General features: G+C 44.0%; 7 protein-coding genes across 7 annotated transcripts; 5 read left to right on the top strand and 2 right to left on the bottom strand.

The window, feature by feature from the left end:
• AOL_s00076g539 (uncharacterized protein) lies at nucleotides 1-2,850 on the top strand (the record flags this gene model as incomplete). The annotated part of the gene is made up of 7 exons (XM_011123091.1): nucleotides 1-264; nucleotides 367-473; nucleotides 601-994; nucleotides 1,083-1,794; nucleotides 1,874-2,014; nucleotides 2,085-2,272; nucleotides 2,344-2,850. 7 exons carry the CDS (start codon nucleotides 1-3, stop codon nucleotides 2,848-2,850), a joined length of 2,313 nt encoding a protein of 770 aa, XP_011121393.1.
• A 1,074-nt stretch (nucleotides 2,851-3,924) lies between these two features.
• On the top strand, nucleotides 3,925-4,461 carry AOL_s00076g538 (uncharacterized protein; the record flags this gene model as incomplete). The annotated part of the gene is made up of 1 exon (XM_011123090.1): nucleotides 3,925-4,461. The coding sequence occupies one exon, from the start codon at nucleotides 3,925-3,927 to the stop codon at nucleotides 4,459-4,461; it is 537 nt and encodes a 178-aa protein (XP_011121392.1).
• Nucleotides 4,462-5,610: 1,149 nt separating this feature from the next.
• Nucleotides 5,611-9,750, bottom strand: AOL_s00076g537 (uncharacterized protein; the record flags this gene model as incomplete). The annotated part of the gene is made up of 8 exons (XM_011123089.1): nucleotides 5,611-6,155; nucleotides 6,240-7,619; nucleotides 7,705-7,990; nucleotides 8,211-8,562; nucleotides 8,643-8,690; nucleotides 8,759-8,802; nucleotides 8,881-9,243; nucleotides 9,379-9,750. The coding sequence occupies 8 exons, from the start codon at nucleotides 9,748-9,750 to the stop codon at nucleotides 5,611-5,613; spliced, it is 3,390 nt and encodes a 1,129-aa protein (XP_011121391.1).
• A 1,795-nt stretch (nucleotides 9,751-11,545) lies between these two features.
• On the top strand, nucleotides 11,546-13,592 carry AOL_s00076g536 (uncharacterized protein; the record flags this gene model as incomplete). Its single annotated transcript, XM_011123088.1, has 6 exons — nucleotides 11,546-11,890; nucleotides 11,976-12,344; nucleotides 12,406-12,450; nucleotides 12,532-12,990; nucleotides 13,071-13,278; nucleotides 13,369-13,592. The coding sequence occupies 6 exons, from the start codon at nucleotides 11,546-11,548 to the stop codon at nucleotides 13,590-13,592; spliced, it is 1,650 nt and encodes a 549-aa protein (XP_011121390.1).
• An 896-nt stretch (nucleotides 13,593-14,488) lies between these two features.
• On the top strand, nucleotides 14,489-15,571 carry AOL_s00076g535 (uncharacterized protein; the record flags this gene model as incomplete). The annotated part of the gene is made up of 2 exons (XM_011123087.1): nucleotides 14,489-14,555; nucleotides 14,631-15,571. 2 exons carry the CDS (start codon nucleotides 14,489-14,491, stop codon nucleotides 15,569-15,571), a joined length of 1,008 nt encoding a protein of 335 aa, XP_011121389.1.
• A 760-nt stretch (nucleotides 15,572-16,331) lies between these two features.
• AOL_s00076g534 (uncharacterized protein) lies at nucleotides 16,332-18,393 on the bottom strand (the record flags this gene model as incomplete). Its single annotated transcript, XM_011123086.1, has 5 exons — nucleotides 16,332-16,508; nucleotides 16,577-16,695; nucleotides 16,747-17,353; nucleotides 17,442-17,808; nucleotides 17,882-18,393. 5 exons carry the CDS (start codon nucleotides 18,391-18,393, stop codon nucleotides 16,332-16,334), a joined length of 1,782 nt encoding a protein of 593 aa, XP_011121388.1.
• Nucleotides 18,394-20,266: 1,873 nt separating this feature from the next.
• AOL_s00076g533 (uncharacterized protein) lies at nucleotides 20,267-21,453 on the top strand (the record flags this gene model as incomplete). Its single annotated transcript, XM_011123085.1, has 2 exons — nucleotides 20,267-20,855; nucleotides 20,942-21,453. 2 exons carry the CDS (start codon nucleotides 20,267-20,269, stop codon nucleotides 21,451-21,453), a joined length of 1,101 nt encoding a protein of 366 aa, XP_011121387.1.
• Between the last annotated feature and the right edge of the window lie 781 nt (nucleotides 21,454-22,234).

The following is a 22,234-nucleotide window of genomic DNA, read 5'->3' as shown; positions in this document are numbered from 1 at the left end:
ATGATATCCCCGAAAGTCCAACGGCTTTGCGCCTCCGAATCTTCAGTCACATCGCTGATGAACGAGGATCCGGACCTAACCCCCTCGAAAGCCTATGAAAAAGTCGCTCCTCATAAAATGCCAGTAATCTTAAGTGCATTCGCGCAAAAACATTCGGCAAAATCTAACGAAGATGACTATGCGAATGTGTTGGAAGAAGATATCGAGGCTGCAAAGAGTTGTGGGAACTTTGAAGGGACGGAGCCTAGCAAGCTCTTTTTAAAAGTATGAATTGTTAAGTTTTGTATTTGTATTTTTACAACTTCTTCTTATGTATACATGTAGTTAAAGGATGTGGATTAACTTCGATGGCGTTTTCTTTTCTAGATATTCTACCATGTCCTCCGTACCTTGGAAAACGACCCGCAGGCTGGAGTTGTGTCGCCTAATCTGCTGGGTAGCACGGGAGTTATACCTCTAACTATCATGTCAATGTAAGAGTTCCCTTTGAATTCTTTCCGTTTGGCTAGTGGTTGAGGGTATAAGTGCCCTTACCTTTATATAGAAAATTTTTAGCTATATTTATAAACTAGAGATCTCGAGAACTAACTTGATACATAGAATCCCAGATATAATGCGCCACTACGCAAACCTTATCGTCAAAGCCGAATCATCCATAATCCTAGCCACAAACTTCTGGGCAGCTTCTCATGCCTCTCATATTATCACCGATGCTCTCAGGGAGCTTTCAAGGCGGAGATTAGAAGCAGATCTCCCTACAGTTGATGTGAAAATTCTATACGACAGAGGGAATTTGAAGCAGCTGTTCAAACACCATCTGAACGGGAAGGAGAAAGAATTCAATAGTGAGAAAGTTCAGATCCCGAAGCCGGAAGAAGTACAAGGGATTACGTTGCAAGTTTTGAATTTTCATATCCCGCCCGTTGGGACATTTCATGCGAAATGGATGGTTGTTGATGGGAAGATTGCGGTTTTGAATAGTAATAATATTCAGGTCAGTAGCCTAATTCCCTTTTCCTTATATATATATACATATATGTATGCGCAAGAAGCTGATTTAACATACTTATTTGATTCGCAAGGATGTTGCAAATTTGGAAATGATGTGTCATTATGAGGGTGCCATAGTCGATTCCTTTTATGATTCTGCTATGATCTCCTGGCATAATGCACTCAGACCATCACTCGGTGTTCATAGATTCTTCGACGAGGATGTGACAAGACAAAATTTTGGGTTCTCGGATTTTCACACTATTGCGAAAACGATCGGAGACGACGTAAACCGGCGGACGAAAGAGTTCCGGACTAAATATCTCAAAGAACACGAGAATTGTGAAAGCGAGTATCTAGGAAGAGATGGAAGAGATATGGTACCGTTTGCCGCCCAACTGGGAGCTGCCCATAATAGAAAAGCCCATGAGCATGCAGATAACGAAAACCTACCCAATAGCTTATCAAGCAATGAGCACAATCGTGGGCCCCTGGGTACAGGCGGGTCACCAGTCCCAAATCACACTCAACGGGGACAAATGGTTGATACTGAAATACCACTACTAAAAGATCGAACGGCCTCAAACACAAGTCATATTGGGAGAACAATTGCAACCGAAGAGGACCAAGACGAAGCTGCAAGAGTACTAAACCAAGCAGCTGAAGATGTTACCGTAGGGGAGGAACAGCATCTTGCTTCTGCCGCTGATGCCTCGAGAATTGAATACGATAGTACCCTGTCAGCAGAAGCAGAACGAGTGCAAGGGTTCCTTGGGACACTAGAAGGTCTGACAAAACATTTAAGTATGCCAGAACCCTGGGGCTTGTTGAGTTTCTCCATAAATTTGCTTTTACAGATACGGGCTAAATATTTTGTTCTCAGATACCACAATCCAACCAAACACCCAAGGGACATTAAGATGTTCCGACAGAGAAGCTCATCTCGAAGATTTCAACCCTTATATTCTTCACCCACGCCACAAGCCATTTCCTATCGCGATGGTGAACAGGCGGCCTTTTGGCGGTAAGTTGTAGTCTTGATATATGTATATCACATAACGATACAAAGTACTAAAGGTATTTCTTTATAAAAGCTCCGGGTCATCAATCGGTCAGAGTCCCGCAGAATGAAGCTTGGATAGCTGCCACCCGTTTGGCCGAAACACAAGTATTCATCCAAACTCCGGACCTAAATGCATCCCCCTTAGTCGAGGAGATCCGAGACGCAGTGAAGAGGGGCATTGAGGTTGTCCTATACATAACTTTAGGTTATAACGACGCTGTGAGTTCATGCTGAGGATCCAAGAAAGTTGTTACTTGTCGTTGGTGGCACGTTAGACTAATATTAACCAGGGCGAACTCTTGCCTTTTCAAAACGGCACTAATGAGCAAATAGTTTGTTCGCTGTTTAATTCCCTATCATCGGATGAGGAGAAAGAAAGATTGAAGGTATATTGGTATACTGCCAAAGATATGCGGTTCCCAATTCATGCAAAAACAAAACAGAGGACATCGCATATAAAACTCATGGTAGTCGACGGCCACATTGGCATCCAAGGTAGTGGGAACCAAGATACACAAAGTTGGTATCACAGCCAGGAAACAAATGTAATGATTGACAGCGAGGAAGTTGTCCAGGAATGGCTGTGGGGTATTCGATCAAACCAAAACACTCATATTTGGGGAAGAGTTGACAATGATGGTGTTTGGAGAGCAAAGGAAGAAAGAGACGACGTAGAAGATAGTGATATCTCCGGTGATCAAATTCCTGGAGCTTTAGGAGGGGCAAAAATAAAGTTCGGCTGGATGAAAGGTATTAAGGGCGCTATTGAGCGGGTCCAAGGCGCAGGCGGTTTCTAAGGGAGTTTAACCAACCAATGCGGTAGATGTTAATCATTACAGGGCTCCCGGCCCAGGTTGTATTTTTCTGTCCAGTGTCTTTCGGGGTTGTTGCATTTGGGTAACTGTTCGCTTCGACATCTCTATATCTGGCTAACCCTTCTGAATTCGCTTCTTAATGTAATTGCAACTTGACATTCATAATATAGTGGTTTATCTCTTTGAAAAATAGGCATTTGCAACTGCCAGCTAAGAGTTACAACAGAAAGACCAAGATATTGCACTTTTATAATTTAATTGGCTGCAATTGTTACATCGACGCATCAATTGCCCCCACGCGAAGACTATATTTAAATTTACAACATTTGCATATGTGGTCGACGGGATCTGGTTGACAGATAGGCTGGAAACGAGAAGCCGCAGCCGCGCGGTCTGACGTCAACCGAAGCTAAACGTCTACCATGATAGTTTAGCTCGAGGCTGTTCAAACGATCCAGTGAGCGTCGATGAAAATAATCCTTGTATGTAGACGTCTGCAGTGCAGGTATATGTTTTAACATATATTTCTACCAGAATTTTTTTCCTGTGAAACGATAGGCCCCTGCAGTGAAGCTCCGGCCTTTTTTGGCCTAAGCATTTTACTTGGCTCGACTTGGCTGGAGAAGGAATGCCCAGGGGTTGGCTCCCAGACTCACGGAAACGAGTGGTCTGACAAGCATCATGCCAGGGGTCCGATGCAGCAAGCAATGTAATTGGTTCAAAAGCAGCCAATTGTTAGGCCCATTTTTAGCCCGCCCCCGCCATCTTCAGAGTGCGGATTGAAAGTTGGTTTCGGCCACACACCTTTCCTGCTTAAGCGCCTTATTATTGTTTTGAATCAAGTTTATGTCCGCTGTCGTAGATGGCCCACGGACTAGAACAAACAATGGGGATTACGTTTCAAACTTCAGGTCCACGTTCTATTTCTCCAATATTTATATTCCAAACCTGGCTCCCGAGTTGAAACTGTATATCAGATTCATTCGCCAGTGGCTATTCCTTCAAAAACGGCACACCTGCCGAGACTGCGAGGCCTCTCTTGCTGTTCATGCGACAATGTCAAATTCTCCCGTGGATTCGAGGCCAGCCGTAGCATCATTACCTTCGCAAACAAACCCCTCCAATACTCTAGATGTCAGGTCTACAGGACAAGAGCCGGTGAACATGGCACCGGCCATGCAGCAAACGAACACAGATCTCGATGTAAATCGAGTCGAGGCCATACCTTCGGCCCCTCCTCCTGCCTACATTCCACCTCCTGAATGCCGAACCTCACGGATATACGATTTTGGGGACTTAGATCTGACTAATCATCCCGATAATGATCCTGAACGTGCAGTCCCACCCCCGCCTTATACTGGCCCATCTAGAGACCAGGCCGTTGTAATATACAGTCACACTTCTCCCTCAGGCGATGCAACAGCCACGGTATATTACCCTACGATGGATTCATACATGAAGGCTTCAAAGCGTCGAAGGCTCTACGGGGCAGTCACTCTTGCCGCATTTATCATCGTGGGAATAATTCTCTTGGGAAGCCTAATTGCTCGACAAAATATGGGAGGGTCAACTGATACAGCGGACCGGACTTAGTCTAGAGGTCTATCCAGACTCGGACAGGAGGTCGCATACATCCATATCTCTACGTACATACAATTCCGCAGTTCAACGAACCCCGCCTTTACATTCTATCTTTTGGTTTTCTTACGATATTGAAGGCATGGGAACCGTTGTTATGACACTCTGACCGACGAATATGTTACGACGAAATTAGGCCAGAACTTACTGTTTTCTCATGTTCGAAAGGGACTTCGTTTTTTTTTTTTTTTTTTTTTTTTTTTTGGTTTTTTATTTCCTCATGTTCATTTCTCTTATTCCAGGTTTCCCCTCATCAGCATCTTGGGAAGAGTTCTGGCGTTCTTGATTCTGGTTGTCTGGGCTTTCCGTTTTTTTGCGCATCTTTTCCTGGGCCGTCGGGGATTTATTCACTTTCAACACTAGCAAACTGCGAAAGCTAGATAATTAATGGAGCAGTCACTATTGAATTTCACTTCTTCAAATTTGTACTTATTCTTTCTTAATCACGGAATACGGCCATGAAGTATCTGCAACCTTAAGTTTGCGGGATGTGTCTCATCCAAAGATTCGTCCCAAGCATTTCAAATTATTGCAATTTCACTGACCCGTCAACGGACTTGCATGCAGATTTTGTCAACAAACAATACAATTTTGACTAGACAAAGTGCAAAAACCTTTCGCTTTGGCATAGTCACTTGATTATTACGGAGTACTACCTTTCCGATTCCTTGCATACTGTGATGATATCGTGATGTATTAGGAATGAGGAGGAACCTCGAGAGGGGCTTCGGGACCCTACAACGGGATCGCAGAATATTTACAACAAAAACAACACATGTGAGAATAGTGTCGATATCGAGCAAACATGCCATCGAGTTGATCTAAATTGGACCTAGAATACACCCAGCTCCATTTCATAGTCTGATTGGAGCCGAATACCAGTTAACTGCCTTAACTTTTTTCTTAACCTTATAGATTTATGAAAATCCTTGCCAAAATAATAAAAAATACATGTCAAGAATGATATCATGATAAGAATTGCAATTGAAGGGGTTAATTAACAGTACAGTATTAAATTTATAAATGAATCGACGGCCTCAGAATTCAACAAAAGCCGGGGTTCATAATACTACACGAAATTAGAGAATGGCTAATTCATCGAACTTATGGCCCTTTAGCTGGCCCCGTAACCTTATCCCAAAAGTATCTAACCCCTTTATCCCACTCCTTATTTCCGCATTCAAAATCTGGCATACCATAGGCCTCTCTGATGGTTTCCTCTAAACACTTTTTCGATTCTCTACCTTGTCGGTTTGAGAAATAAGTATATCTGAAGCCCATCGAAAGGACCCACTCCCACAAAGCAGATTCGTGTGGAATGGGTGTAGTTGGGGCCATCCACCAATTTCCATCCCAGCCAGGACACAGCGTAACTTTGTTGTAGAACTGAAGCGGTCCCCTTCCCATTCTCTTCGGGCGGGCAAGATTGTGGTTTATGTCATCGAAAGCGTCGAGAAATCCATAGCCCCAGATCTTAGCGTAGGCCTGACCGTTAGCGAGCCAAAAGCGGCACGCAGCCCATTTACGCCCCGGAGGACGCCGATACGGGTCCAGTGGCTGAATTTCAAAATGTTGTGTACCTCCAATGACACGGGTACCCCCTCCTTTCCAATTCCAAGGGTTAAGCGGATTGTTTCCGTGACATCCATCTATATATATTGCAGTTACACTTTAGAATCGCCTCTGAAATCTGAAAACAGACATTTCGTAAAACGGTGCAAAGGTTTGCTTACCTAATATATGGTGTAAATTTTCTTTACACTCTTTCTTCGTGGGTGGGTTTGATGTCCAACTGATCGCGATCCGGAAGTTTTCTGGAGACCCTTCATAAAAGGTCTTATCTAGTCCACCGTCTTTACCTTTAAGCTCAGGGGCACCTTCACCACAAACTTCGTCGCTACTAATAGCCGAGGCAACAAGGTTTCGTTCGACATAATACCATGAAGTAACAGGGAGAGTTTGTATCCATCTCTTAGATGAGGGGACAGTAGCGGTGGGTTTTGGCGTAGTAAAGAACAATTGCTTGCAAGCGTGCACAGTGACTTGAGGGGGAGGTGTAATTTCTGGAACTATAGGCCCGGTTGGTCCTGTTCCAATTGTGGCGGTTGGCGGTGGCATTTCGGACGTTGTGGGAACAACTGGCGAAAACTTTGTTCCTGTCGTCAAAGCTGGCACAGTGGAGATACCGATTTTCTTTAGGTCAAACTTCGACGGGTCTTTCAACGAGACTGTGTAACTCGTGTAGTTCGTGTTTGTAATAGTTGAAGTCAAGTTTCCTCCATTTGCTAATGGGAGGAGAAGGACAATTATCGGCGCTGCTACGGCGGGGATCGCCCATAGTAGCTCGCTTTCAGCCCATGTCATCTCTCCAACTAGAGACTCGTCAACCCAATCTAGGGTTGGTGCTGGCTCTTCATGCTCTTCAATCTGCGTGGGTGTACTCTCCTCTTCATCATCTTCATTATTCGCTGGCGTGCTGGTGGCTCTAATACTTGAAAGCGATGCCGTTGAATGTTCTGTTTCAGTAACACTATGGCTACTAAGTGTAGGCCCAGATGTCGTCTCTACGGTTGTGGCTGTAGTACTGGTAGAAAATGAGCTGCTTAGAGAGCTACTCATACTTGAAGAACTACTTGAGCTCGTTTGCACCGGGCATTTTGCCCAATAACTCTTATTTGGAGTGCTCCCACGCTTCCACGAGTCCTCTGGACTGTATACTGGAGGCACTCCTTCGCCTGGTCCCTCGCCCCATCCTGGTGGCAGGTCCCCTAGGGCTGGATCCGTGGGCCGCTTTGGATTTTCCGAGATATTGTCATCTGAATCCCATTCAAGGTCTTCAGGCCATCTCTCTTGCACGAGAGACTGGGCCATTCCTACCAACTTATCTTTCTCAACTTCTACCAACTCTCTTGTGAGGCGCCTGTAATAGGATGTTCCTTCTTTGCACATCCCCCAAGCTCCATTGTATACAACTCCTGGAGCCCGGTCTAGTCTATGTTCAAGTTTTCTGTCAAATCGAGGGTATGAATAGGCATATAAGATTGTTCTAGCTTCATCTCGATCAAATCCCATTTCTAGAAAGTATGCAAAGAGACCTGCAACTGTGCCCGCCGCTACATAAATTTCGAAATTGGAATTCAGCATCGCTCCGTTTAGAGATGTAGTTAACAAGAGCGCGATAAAAAAAAGGGCACTTACCATAAGCTGTTCCCTTGACAGTACCATAGTCCCCAGGATTATGTGACACGGCTTTGGCCGGACCAACTTCCCTGCTATCGAATGTAGAATAGGGAAGGGGTACTAAGATATCAACGGCGGGGGCAGAAACCCGGAGGTTCAAATGTGACTGATAATAGCTATCCCAGGATATCATATCCACACCCCCAACCGTAATGAAAGGCCTCTCTGCATTCCACCTTCTGAGTCCCTCCTTCGCTGGAAACCCAATGATTGGGTTAGTTACAACAGTGTTACCTTCATCTTCCTATTTTTACGACCCGAACAAATTAGCAGCCAGTCCATTTCGTGCCTATGTGATTTTACAGAACTTTGCTAGCCTAGGTGTATATATATCTCAATTATAAGGAGCTTAGGACGAGAAAAGCCCAGTTTGTGATACCTAAATACGAGATTTTGGGATCTCGAAACCAGGCCGAGGCAAATTCTGTAGCATGCACTCTCATTGTACTAAGCGGCATACTTACGACTTCCCAATGGACACTACCTCCTGGTACTACGAATGCAACACCAAGCTTGCTAAGCATTCCAATAAGACTGCGGATACTAGCTATGAGGTTATAATCGAATGTATCCATTTTAGATCCCGGGTTATTAGGATCGGAGAGAAATGTTAGGATCCATGACATGCTTATCACGATCTTCCTTCCCATGAATCGTTTCGTAATATCCGCATGAATCTGAAGAAGGCTGTCAAAAATATGGAGACGTGATGTCCTACCATTCCTATCGGCGGCTACAACTACAACTGGTTTTGCCTGTCTCGCGGTGCCTACAGTTCTGCCAAAGATTTTACCAAAAACCGCAGTTCCAGCACCCCTGAGATAATATGAATTAAAGGTTGAGGTTAAAATGAAAGTTGTACAACATTTTAGGTTCTATGAATCATATCAACTTACCAAGAGTAATCCCGATATATTTTTTGGGGGGCTGGGTAGGGGTCTGCCCTGTTAAATGAAAATTAAAACCGATGATTCTTGAATAATATTTTCATCTTTGCTGGAAATTATCTTACCACATCCAATCTCTCATTTCTCTTAGATTGGTATGATTAAATTCCTAGTATATATCATGATCAGCAACATATTATAATCCTCCTATGAAACAATATGTGGCATCACGGTGGAAGTATCTTACCGGATGGTTTACGTCAACTCCCTTGCAAATAACATATACTACTACTGGAGGCTCTGTCGCACGCCCTACTCTTTGGTAATAATTATACTGTAGTTTATCCCAACCTTCTTCTTGGCCCCATATCCAAGGCGGTACTCCCAAAGCTCGGAGTTCTCGGGGAGCCCTAAGCTGGCCGGTAATTTCCCTCTTTAGCATACCATGAAGCGGATATGCAGGGTTTATTGTTCTAGTTAAGTTCGAATCCCTCGGCTTGATCTTACCACTGACATCAGGCGTCCTTTTTCGATTTCGAATAAACCCTGGCGGGGTAACTTTTAGCTTTCTAGCTGGATAGAGAGTGGTCAACGGCCGAACAGATGCAAACTATAGTATTATGGGCAGTTAGTCAGCATCACCTTTAGCTGAAGACTCTAAATACCGCCCGTAAACTTGAAATAGTCATCCAATAGATATCACAATCTTACTAGTTTGTGATTTGAGTTCTTATCTTATACATACCAGATCACCATACTCCTGCTCCAGGCGCCTGATTTGTTGGGTGCTGGTAATCAAGCAGAAATACCATATATCGGCCTCGCTAACCCCGTTTGGTCCCCTAGCCCAGTATTCTTGATCGGTGCCTTTAAATCTTATACCTTTAACAGCATCTACCATTTCCTGAAAGTACTTGGCTTTCTCCTCAGAGCTATATGGTTTCCCATTCTGATCCACTCCAGGACTTTGCTGCGCAGGGAGCTTCAGAAGAATCACCCAGGGTATTGGTTCCGAATATTGACTTGAATCTGATCCGGCTTTACTAGTCGGGTCGGATCCAGTATCTGACCCGCCGCTTTCTTCAGTGTCTGAAGGCCATCGAGCAGATAGTTTCATACTTTTCTGGCTTCCCGATCTTGGCCATGATATCGAAAAGAAGGGGTATATGATGAGTAGAAGCAAGAAAATTCGCTGGTTCAACAATATTTTCATTCTCAAAGCTAGAGATTAACTCGCAATGGACACCAGGTCCGAATATATAAGCTAATTCTTAAATTGAAGAAGGTTTGCTTTGGGTATGAGATTAAAGGTTCGTGAGAATAATTGCAAACTGGATATAACTTTATAGAATTATAGAATTGGTAGAATTGACAAAAACTGATAAACTGCTGGGAATAATTGATTACGAGAAATTAATGTCACAAAGGGCACCGTCTAGCTATCGGAGTGTTTGAGTGTATAGGTAGGAGCTTAGGATATATACGTACATCATGCAATTGCAATTGATGACTAGATCGAAACGAGTTTAACAAAATATATCCGATTCATCCAACAACGTGCTAGGGTTTGTATAGCAGTGACCGGTCTCGCTTATACAAGACATCACAGGAGGTATGCGGGAACCAACTTTCAGTTTTAAATTATTAGTCTGGGGACGCTTTAAATTATAGAATGTATACTATACCTATAAAGTCTAGTAACATGCAACATGATATCCCTGAAACAAGGAGATGTGAAGAAAACTGGCTGTATCATATGATTATAAATATTAAAATATTTTACATCTCAATTGCATTACATCGCTACTGCACCTACATCTTTACATTTCGAGTCTGAGAATCCGTTGGATCCATTTGATTCCAACTCCCCATATTCAACATTAACGCCACAACTAATCAATAACTGTTGGCTAGAGATATCAACTGGTAAGCACCTAGCCCTTGATTAGGTCGGTCCATTCGCAGCTAAAAACACCAACTCGACATGTGAGTTTGGGGGCAGAACGGTGCTGAGGCCGGCGAACAATTGTACAACAAACATGGTGGTATGGTCTACGGGACTTTTTAGGCGAAGCCTTTAACGTTGAACAGACGACACGGCTGTACAACTAAGGCTGGTGCTTTGCCTAATCAGCCCGGTTATACCATTGATGCACTTGAGGTAATATAAGTACGTTTTTGGTTGATGCACAGCTAACTATGAACGATAGTATAGATAGACGCCGTTCAAACCTCAAGGTTTCAAGGGGCTCTTCCTAAAAGGCTTAGATATACATACTCTGCATCAGTTTTCATATGCTGCGCACGCGTATTGCTACAACAAAATTTTCAAATGGCTAACATGAATACATGATTTCAGAAAATCGAAGTTAATCTATTCCACGGATCTTTGTATGATGATGTGATTAGTGATTGTGGCAATATCTTACAACAATACAGATGCGAAAATATTGTGATAAAAGTAAAGCAAGCTAATGGATTATAGACGCGGTTAAATCATCGATCACGATAGCATAAATTCGATTGCGAGACCATGGCGCTGGTTGGTATTCATGTACCCTATATATCTTAGAACTACACACAAGCAATTTTAATTTCGTGTACCACTGTTCTAACCCGAATTAAGGTATCCGTCTCCGGACCACATTGCATTTTCTATCTCGATCTTCCCACAAATTCCTTTCATCATATCGGAGCTTAAAATTTGGTCTAAATTCTGGTTCAAATACCCATGATATATATAGCGTGTGAGTAAATTGATCATTAAACTTACTCTGATGTTTGCATCTTATAGCTTAGCATACTGGTACTATAGTTATAGCGTTATCTCGATCATTTTGAGAGAATATTCTGAGTTGTCCTGCGCAAGACTACTATTATATCTCCCTTGAACGGTAGGGTCTTTCGAAAATATGATAGTATTTCACCTTTTTATCTATCTACTAGCTCTTCATATCGAGTGGGCAGTTGCACCAGGAAATAACTACAATGATGAGTATATGGGTCATGAAGGTCTTGTTGAAGTCTTAGGAGGGGATATCAAAGTGTGGTGGTTTCTTCCGAGGACGGAATATATGAAAGACGAGGACTTTTTAGGAAAATTCAATACGGAACTAGAGAATTTTGCAGTGAAACATGGTGGAGAGACACGAAATGTTTATAGATCACATAGTGACCATATTGGGACCATCTTTTTCACCATCAAGCTTTTCCTTACTCATGACCCTGAAGAACTTTGGAATGCGCATAAAGACAATGTAAGATTCTCATAGCTTTCCCTAGGGAGCTTCAAATGCTCCCTTTTTAATTTTAAGGACACTAATGCAAAATAAATATATTTAGCTCTTATCATACGGTGAGGTGCCGTATTCTAGGGCTTCTAGGATCATGGAGCATGAGGACTTCAAAAAGGCTAAGGTCAAAGCCAAACTGAAAGCCAAACCCGATACTCCAAATCCGAAAGAGAAGCGAGATGAAAATATAACCTTATTACCAAAGTCAGCAGATTCAGTCTTCGAGCGAGCGGTCGACCTAAACGAAGTTGAAGTGCTAGAAGAGCCATTTGAGGACCTACAAAAAATGTCTCAACCTAAGGGTGCCCCCCTTTCCGAACTGCATGGCCACTACTACCGTAGAGCGGCAAAGGGACGAGGTTCAACAGTTTATGTAATTGATTCAGGAGCATGGGTCGGCGAGAAAAATAAGCACAAGGTTCGTTTTCACACCCTAAGCTATAGGTAAATGCTAACTCTGAAATTTTCACCGATTCTAGGAGCTATCAGAGATCCGACTTGTTGATTATCTATTCGCAGGACCGGTAAGTCTTTAAAAAAAATCCATTTCAAACAAAATTTGAAGCCCCCAGATCTATATGGTTGGATACTCATGTAACTCGAAGGATCCTGGATCCGATATGGTTGATAGTTGGTCGGAATTCTATCATGGGACCAAGGTATTGAGTAGAGTAGCTGGTCGGCGTTTGGGGACAGCGCCTCTTGCCAACATCGTTGTTGTCCAAGTTCTCAATAAATTTCAGTACCAAACAGTCGCTCATATGCTTGATAGCATTCTTAGGGCGTATGATCATATCGTCCAAACAAAGCCAAAGTTTGCCATCTTAAACATGTCCTTGTATTTTGCAACAGGGGATTTATCAGGAGCATACACATCTGGCGAAGGAAATATCATTCAAAAAATAAAAAAGGATTATGATTATCCCGATGCTAGCCCTGAGCAAGAAGCAGCCGGGGTATTGACGACACCAGAAGCGGTTATAAGGCTTTCGAGGTATCTTGCTTCGGAGATAGACAAGTTGGGAAATGCTAAGATCGTCACATGCACTAGCAATTATAAGGATGTATGTGGTTTTGGGGGACTTAGTGGTCTAGTAGAGTCCTTAAATGGTTTTGATGTAGCTGATCCATGTGCCGATGCCAGGCCCCCGACGGACTTTTACCAGCCAACGAAATGCTAGAATTTCCAAAAACTGTCGTTGTCGTTGGGTCCACCGGACTAGATGACAAAGCAATCTACCAGTACTGGGACCAAGTCAGGGTATATGCACCTTCAAGCAATGTCATGGTAGCATCGTTCGACGACGTTGATGACAGTCCCACTATACTACCAACCGACGGTGTATCATTCGGTATTTGCCCCCACCCCGTTCTTGTCGACGGATAGCGATCGCCCACCTATTTGGTATAGGAAGAGCTAACAACTGATATATGATAAACAGGCACAGGTACTGTCTCTGGAATGTTAGCAACATTCGTTTCGGAAGGTGTTCCTATAGACGATGCCGTTGAACACCTTTACAAGCTCGCTCATTCTAGGAAACCACCAGGGGTAAAAGACCCTGAAGGATACTATACTCCAATTGCATTTAATGGCGTGGAAAAGAGTGAGTGGCCCTCTACGGTTGGAGACCAGGAGGGTCTTGAGGAATATATTCTGCCCTGAATTTAGTATTAAAGTAGGATACAAATCCTCTATACACTCAAGACAGCGAGATGATTCGACAGCACGTGCGTGTTTGTGGCACTAGGGGTATAATATATCCTAGGATCGATTTAAGCAAATACCTCGGTAGTTAGTTAGGCAACTAGTAAGAATTATACAAATTTAGAAAAAAAATGGAGATATCGAAATCGATACGAATAATTATACCAGCTAGCCCCCAGATTCTGTTTATGGAACCCTAACAACTAGACTAGCACCTAGTATAGTATACCTCGCTGCTAGCTGCATGAATCTGTGTAAAAAATAAAATGCTTGATAAGATGATTGAACTTTGATCGATTGAGAGGCCTGAAGCTGGCTGCGTAATATTATATATTATACAATACGTATTAACTCAGCGTCGACGCGACACTGCACTGCACTGGCTCAAGCTTCACCAGCTTAGGAATTTTGGTGTTTTGCCCACAGTGCCGCCAAGGTGCCGCCGAGACAATAACCCATCCCAATCGGGAAATACATCGTGCAAAATTTACAACGGAATCAACACGGATATTGACTTTCACAAACCCGCACGCTTTGCAAGTTTGGAACCCTCATTGCCAATTACTAGATCCATCTACCAGAAAACTTTCCCTCATCTGATTACTTATTAATCCTTGTTCAGATTCTTCCCATATTATCTTACATCTAAAGCTATCTCTTTCTCAAACAACCCGCAAATTTACAACTTCTCCATCTTTTTTCCGTCGATTCCGTCCTTCATTGCATAGATCAAACCTTCGAATCGCATTTCCTTGAGGTAAAACTGCACCCCCAATCTTAGATCGATCGCGACCAAAGCCGAATTTCCTGATTTTCGGAGTAGCTAGTCTGAACTTCCCTCGGCGGCGTTAAAAATGGGCCCAAGCACAGTCGGAAACCAGGGGCAGAGCCAGGCCGACAGCTCAGAAACCCGTAAACCAAGTATACTCCTTCACCGCCTCTCCTCTTCCGGCCTGCAGTTTCCAGAAGTCCAAGGCTGACGATTGACAATGATAGGTGGCCAATCAAAGAAGTTTTCTGCCATGACGCTTCTGAAAATAATTGGGCTCCTCTTCTGCATCCCAATTTCCTACGTCCCGGACGCTGATATCGATGGGGTGGATGAACTCCTCAATGGATCCACTGAATCAGCTCCTAATCCCCCTGAGCAAGAAATTTTCGAGATTACGGTCCGAGTCGTTGACCACAAGAATGCAAGAGCCATTCTTAAGGGGGCTACTGAAGAGAAGAGTGTTGAGTTCTTATCAAGATTTGCAATATTCAACGCGCAATCGCCACTCGCCGATGTGGTGCTCCAGGCGGCATATTCCAAGAAGGTCGGAATCCATGTCGATGCCATATTTTTGGCACGAGGAACTGTCGTTGGCGGAAGCAAGGCTATTACTTGGAAGTTAGCAAGGACCATGTCTGAAATTGAAGACTATTTGGCCACACCGAATGATTTCAACAATACGGTGCTCATGGTTGGACATACCCTTGATAAGAAACAATGCAAGATGAGAGGATGGATGTTTGCAGCTGCCGGTTTATGCTACCCAGAATTTTCTCTGAGCTACCAAGAGCGAGGAACAACGGACCTTGAGCATGCGAAAGGAATTAAGTTGGGGGATCGTCTCAATAAGCAATTCCAGGCGGGACACCTATTCAGCATGGAACTAGGTGGACCTGCCAATACCTCCCAACCTCGCGAGGCAGCAAGGATTCCAACCGACCACAAGGCGCCACTGCCTGAGGGATTTGAAGAAGCCTTGAAGTTCAGAGGCATCTTCGTGCCGAAGAAGGAAGCACCAGTCAGGCCGGAGGGTCGAAAAGCTGATGGTCCAATATCTGTAGATGATTACAGCTTCACAGGAACATACCATGAAAGTGGGAATGGGTTTATTTATACCCCGAGCGACGAAGATCGGCGTATGCTCGGCTGGGGACGTGGCTCTTAGATTGGTTAGCTCATCCACAAGTACCATAGGAGCTCATTGTCACACGCTCACCATTCATAAGTTCACTCGGATAGGCGACAAACGACGGAAGTTTCTTGCCCCTCTTTTCTATTATTTATTTTTGTCTTTGGAAAGTTCTCAGCATTGGTTCTTTCACCCCTTGGTATCATAGACATGTTGTTTCTTTCAAGGCCCTCTCGAGAACTCAGGCATTTATCAAAGCGGGTCACCTCCTTTTGTCCAATTTAAATCTACAAGGATATTCCACAATAAATCGCTTCCTTTAACATCAGCTAGATAGCGTTGAACGTCTATACAGAACTGGATTTTAATCTATGCTAAGTTGCAAACTTCGCCTCATCCTCACAACGGTTGGTTTCGCTGTGGTAGTTAACCGTATACTAGTATACTATAACATCTAGAATCGGGTACCAGTTGTGGTACTCTCAATTGATCAAATATACGCGTATGGATGCTGAAATTAGTATGGATTTTCTTGATATTCTTGATTACAAAACGGTATATGTAGTACCTATATATAAAGGTATTTTGACATGATGTCGGGGAAAGGGGAATTGAGAACATGACAAGATCTCCTAAACTCATTTTATATTGCACAGCCACTTTAGTAAGCGAGCATCAAGCTAGCACCAGGATACAATAGATGATGCTGTGGCGATGTTGTAGTGTGGTAATCCTAGACGTACTGTGTCATGTTTCAATGGTGTAAGAACGTCAAAATAACCCCAAAGGCCTCAAATTAAGCCCAAGAGGCACGGCACAGAGACCCATTCGCACTTTCCACCCATTTCTCTGAGCCAACGCAGTTGAAACAATACAATACACCGTTTGGGTCAATTTTATTTTTGAATGAAAAAAGGCGCGGGTAGTTGGAGCCCCAGTTGGCGGCTTGCCATCCCTCGCTTCCATACAGTGCCTGGTCATATTGAAAGTTAGTTTGTTCTAGTTATTTAATGCCAACATGGTTACACAACCTAACCGTACCTCGTTGAGATATTGTCCTGTTTCTGGGGCAAGTTTTCGAAGGTTATATTCGAGCACATTACGTGCGTGGTCAACCACGGCATCTCGAAGGTCTGGTGTATCCCAGCCAGTTGCGGCAACTAAAAACTTAGCAAAGTATGGTCTTCAGCGTGAATATTGGTGGCACTCACTGAAATGATTATATGTTCGCCTCCAGGCGGGGTTCAGCGCCATGTCAACGTTTTTGTACTGCGCGACTCCAGGTCCTCCAACAATATGGCCAAGGTAAGCACCAACATAGGGACTCCACATCTTTTTCAAGGTAGCAGCGAAAAATGTTGGGTCTTCGGTTAAAGCTCTAGCATCGAGGAGGCGGCTAGGTAGAACTGCGGTGCTTCCTGCCCGTTCAGCACGGAAAAAGTTGACAAAGTAAGTCATGAAGTCTGGGAAAGTGTATGTCTGTTGGTCGTAGATAATATGATCTTTGTATTTGCCATTGGTAAGGTTGGCGTAAAGTGGTTTGAGTATGTCTGATGCTTCCTCAGCAGTGCCATTAACCATGGTCAGAGCAGCAGCCCAACCCACTTTTCCAGTCCCGTTGTCGAAAATGAAAGAGTAGCCCATAAGACCTGCCTCTGAAATACGAGGGATGTCAGAATGAACGTATGCCATCCAATCCCACCAAATATCAGTGTCGTCAGACGTAAGAGTGAAGTTTTGACTAAGAACTGTTATTGGCTGTGTCGGATATGTTCTAATCGTTGCACTTGTGACTACGCCAAAGGTGCCGCCACCTCCCTGTAATTATTTAAGCCGGTTGGTCTCAGCATAGATCCCAAGTTGCGATAATTTCAATAAATGAAGGGCCGACTCGGTTTGAACTTACACCTCGCAAAGCCCAGAAGTATTCGGAATTCTCGCATTCATTGGCTGTTATATATTGGCCCGACGGCGTGACAAGATTTATTTCGAGGACTTGATCTACAGCCATGCCGTATTTACTGCCGATTGGCGAGTGGCCCCCACCTTGCATGAACCCTCCGATACATCCAACGGTCGGATTACCTCCAGTGACAACGAGTTTGCCATGTGGGTGGGCCAGAAGAACCAAATCTTTCCACTGCATACCAGAGCCAATCGTGACCGCCGAGTGGGCTTTGGCTTTAGAGCACTTTTTCGGTTTGAAACTTTCTGTGAAATCAGCATCCCGCATGTAGTGGGTCCAGATACTCAGCGAATGTGCACCGGATGATCTATGAGAAGATATAATTAGCGGGCTAGTTCAAAATAACAGTAGAGAATGTACGATGGTGCAAGTTGACTTACCGGCCGAGGAATTCATGACCGGTGTTTTTGACGATCAACCGAATGTTGTATTTTTTCGCAAACTTTACACCAGCTTCAACCTGGCTGGGGTTGGTAGCATTGATAACGTAGACTGGTGACCCAAGAAGTGTATTACAGGTTCCATTTGCTTCGGCCCCGCCGGTAGGAGGGCATGGATTTCCATTCCAGCCGGGCTGCATAACATTGAAAGGAGATTGGGTAATCCAAGTATGATACTTGGATTCCTCACTGATCTTTTCACAGGCTTCCTTGTCGTATGCAGGGCCCTGATAACAGACAATTCCTGGGGGAACCGTTTTTAGGAGGGCACCATTTGTAGTCTTATTAAGCCGCGACCAGGCGTGAGAGTCTGGCCAGCATCGCTGAGAAGGCTGGCATTTGCAGTCGTCAAGATTATTACCAGTAGCCTCAGCAAATATCCTTAGAGACGAGAGATAGGTCAAAGACGTTAAAAATTGCATTGCCGGAATCGGAAACTTTGGGAGCCTCATTTTGTAGAATTAGGATTGATTTGCCTGAGTGCTTTGGTCTAGCAATGGATTTTTTAACTCACAGGACGTCCTGTTCCCTCTGCCTTTATATAGCCCTAGTCTATGACTAGAACATCGGGATTTTCCCTAACCAAGTTAATATCGAAGTACGCTCGTCACAATTCGGGCGATGTATTCGTCTCACGAAAAACGTTATGTTCATTGAAACACCGTCCGCAGCGGTCGGAGCAACGGGCTATTATATCATATCCAGCGGTCTCAAGGCTGTAAGCCTGGCGGATTGTGACGAAAAGAGTAAAGCATTAATACAATTGTGTTAATCAATTTCCCAATGGAAAATTAAACCTACGCACTAAGGACAAGTTAGAGCCAAATCTAAGTAAGTCTGTCACGTCACGGCACCACTCAAGATCAAGGACGGGGGCCCGTCGCGAATCGGATGCCGCTACTTAGAAATGTGACTGAGATTCAGAGACTCGGTTGTGGGCTTAGGCCGCCTTGGAGGGTGTCGACTTACTTGGCAATCGAGAGCTATGCATTATGTGCTACAGGCACGAAGTTGTCGAGATCCCCCTCAACAGTAATTTAAATGTATAGACGATGGTCGATTACGCATACCCATGCATACCCATGCGATGGGGGCTGGCATGTTGTCGCCTCGAAGTCCCAGACGGAGGCGCAGCTCGTCGCTATTAACGTTATAAACGTTATGCGGCGCAGGTCCCAACACAAGGTAAATCTCCACGACTCCACCATGTGCACCACGGTGGTCGAAAGCTGGGAACAAAGCACATGCATGTATCCAGATATCCCAGCTAATTAATTCCAATGTTCCTAAGCGATATAAACCAGCTCGGGATAGCTCTACCCTAGAATTTAAAAGTAACGCGGGTGCCTTGCGAATAATTGGATTCGAATTCTAAAATTGCAGCTAGAAGCTTAAGCTTTGCAATTCTAACCTAATCGATTAATCTCAGACAAAATACGCAGATTTATATATATATGTCATATGATCAGTGCCCTAGCTCTAGCTCTAGCTCTAGCTCTCTATATACTGCGGAATTATTATATTAATATAACCACGGCTTCAATGTAAAAGATTTATATTTTAGCGCCCAAACTATTGATTACCGTGGTAAATTATTACATTGATTATACTAACAACTTAAACTCGCAACTAGTATCTATATATATTTTTTTGAAACATAGATCCTGTAGGGATAAAGGATCCTAGGAGGTGTACAGTTGGTGTATATATATACGTATACGATATAAAAGATGTAGGAACATAAAAGCTATAGCGCTAACTGCATGCCCGCCACAACCGGTTAACCAGGTCGTTGTAGGAGAGTTAAATTTACTACATACACAGCAGCTGGTATTCAAGGAGTTATCGGGTCGATAACATAGATGCTGCTGGGTAGCTGCGCGCGGAATCCTATTTGCACAAGTTGATCCGCTTACGCACATCAACCAAATCTGTTTCATCTGCATTAATGCATTAACCCGTTGGCATCTCCTAATGTTTGCACTGAGGCACTGCAACGGCCTACATCGCAACTCGGGAGGTTAGTACTCTCATTTTCTAGCTATGTATGCGTATATGGTTTATAAACCTTTTCGCTGTACTAATTCAGAATAATATGCCCGGTTCAAAAGATAGAGCCGTAGCATACATTAAAACCGAGTTCTCTTGTATAAAATGTCACCTAAAGCCCCTCTTCTGAATAGCAGCTAGCGCAATTGCTTCCTTAGCTAGTCATCTAAGTGAGTACTCGAAGAGTATTCCACTAAACATACGAGTACGTAATGGTGTACAAGGCTCTGTTTCTAGATCCCATGGAATTAATATCACTGTTGTATAGAATCCGCCATGATTTACTACAGACTCCTTACGAATACCTATATGCTACTGCTAGCAAGTCAACTGTTACGATATTCTGAAGGCCTTCCACTAGAGCAAGAACCTTCAAGGAGAGACCTAATAGCCCTAAGAGGGCTATCTATCAACAACGATACGACACCTTTACGACCTCTAATTAGGACGATACCTTCCCCTCTTCCTACTGAAAGATCTGAGAGCCGCACAGGTAACGCTTCGAATGTGCTAGATGCCAGAAAAGGTGGTGGCGCCAGACCACTTTACACCGCAGAATTAACAACCGCATGCTTGAGTTTCCGAGATCTTCTACGAATAACACCGGAGATGTACAGGGAAAATGATGCCGCGGATGGGTGGCGAGCTTTCCCCATTACAGCGAACTATCCAGACTGGAGAGAGATGTTAAGAAAGATTGGTAGAAAAAATCTACGGTGGTATGTGGATTTCCATGTCGAACAGTGCCATGAATGCGAATGCAAAATCGGAGAAGCAGACGATGGGGGATTCTGGCAGTTAGAAGCGAGCGGTACGCCTGGCTGCCCAGATGATAAAACTGCTCGGGGCTGCCAGTTGATTTTCGGTAATTCCTCCTCTTTCAGAAAACCTTTACGCATTCTCTGTCTCTCACCCTAGCCATTAAGATATCTACTAATCTTTTTATTCCAGGCTGCTACTGTTTGGAAGGGTTATTTGACCCATCTGAAGGGACCCCGGGCGTATTGCTCGAAAGGGTTGGTCACCACCAATATATCAAAGGGGGCAGGCATAGAGTAGATGAAGAGAGAGCGAGGCAGCAAGAAGAGGAAGCCAGGCAGGAGTGGCATATGGAGTCGGAGGCGTCAAGGCAACTTGCGCCCGACACTGCAGAGCCATTTATGCTTGAGGGTCCAGACCCCCATTTTGATGACAATGGCGGAGAGGGCTCTAGTACGGGTGCGACCCGTTGGGCTGTAGACTCCGGGCGAAATATGCCACCACCTCAGTGGGGTTATCATCTTCCACCGGATTTAATAGAAACTGAAGAAGAAGAACTTGAGGATAGTCGACGCAGGTATACTTTCGGCGAATGGGGTGGCCATGGACTATCTGGCCCTTATAATTTTAAGAGAAGCCTAGAAAGTATACCAAAATTAAACGATGATGGTTCGGAAACCACTCACAAATATATCTCACATTGATCAATTGAAATGTGCTTTCTTCAAGCGACCTTTGGACAGTCTTTAGGGAATATCTGCAGTCACTTCTTTATCTTTATTTTGATATCGCTACGTGCGCTATAATCATAATTGTTATGGCTAGTCTCTAGTCTTCTACCAGTTATGTATATGTATATAGTTCGCGTTGATGTTGCATTTTGGGAATTTGATGAGCTGTGGGGGCGCTCATGCTCGCGCCCGTTCGCTGGGAACGAACATGCGGGGATATCGGATCGAGTAATTGGCTGCGGATTTGTACTTAGATTTTGAACTTGTTCGAATGTTCCCTCACGGCCTCAAGGCCGTAATCTCGTTACCGTAACTTCGTATATACCATTGCTCTGACTTTATACCTTTCGACGCGTAAAGCCGATATAGTTAATTTTATTCTCCTAGTTACTAGTATTATATACTCAAAACTCGTCAGATGCAATGGATATCGCGATAAAGTCGTAGTCAAATATTATCGGAATATAATCGCGCCACACGGTCTGGATTTCCCGCCGCCGTGGCCGTCTCTCGTACGTTACCAGATTTCGGAGTTCGGATAATCATAGTATGCGGTGTTAATGCCAATTTTGCCGGCCTTATTCAAATTCCCACACTTTTGAGGGTATTTGAATTCACTGGCATGAATCGTTAACGTTGCGTTACACGGTTATGGCTGAAATCTACGTATTCAAGATCTCCCGATCGTGTCTTAACGTCTTCAGCCATAAATGCATACGTCTTGGCGTGCTACTAAGATCTTGGTTGACTTTTT

This window comes from Orbilia oligospora, assembly GCF_000225545.1.
Source record: "Orbilia oligospora ATCC 24927 unplaced genomic scaffold scaffold00076, whole genome shotgun sequence".
NCBI classification, from domain to species: domain Eukaryota; kingdom Fungi; phylum Ascomycota; class Orbiliomycetes; order Orbiliales; family Orbiliaceae; genus Orbilia; species Orbilia oligospora.
The sequence above is the reverse complement of the archived record's forward strand: the minus strand, read 5'-3'. Positions and strand labels throughout refer to the sequence as shown.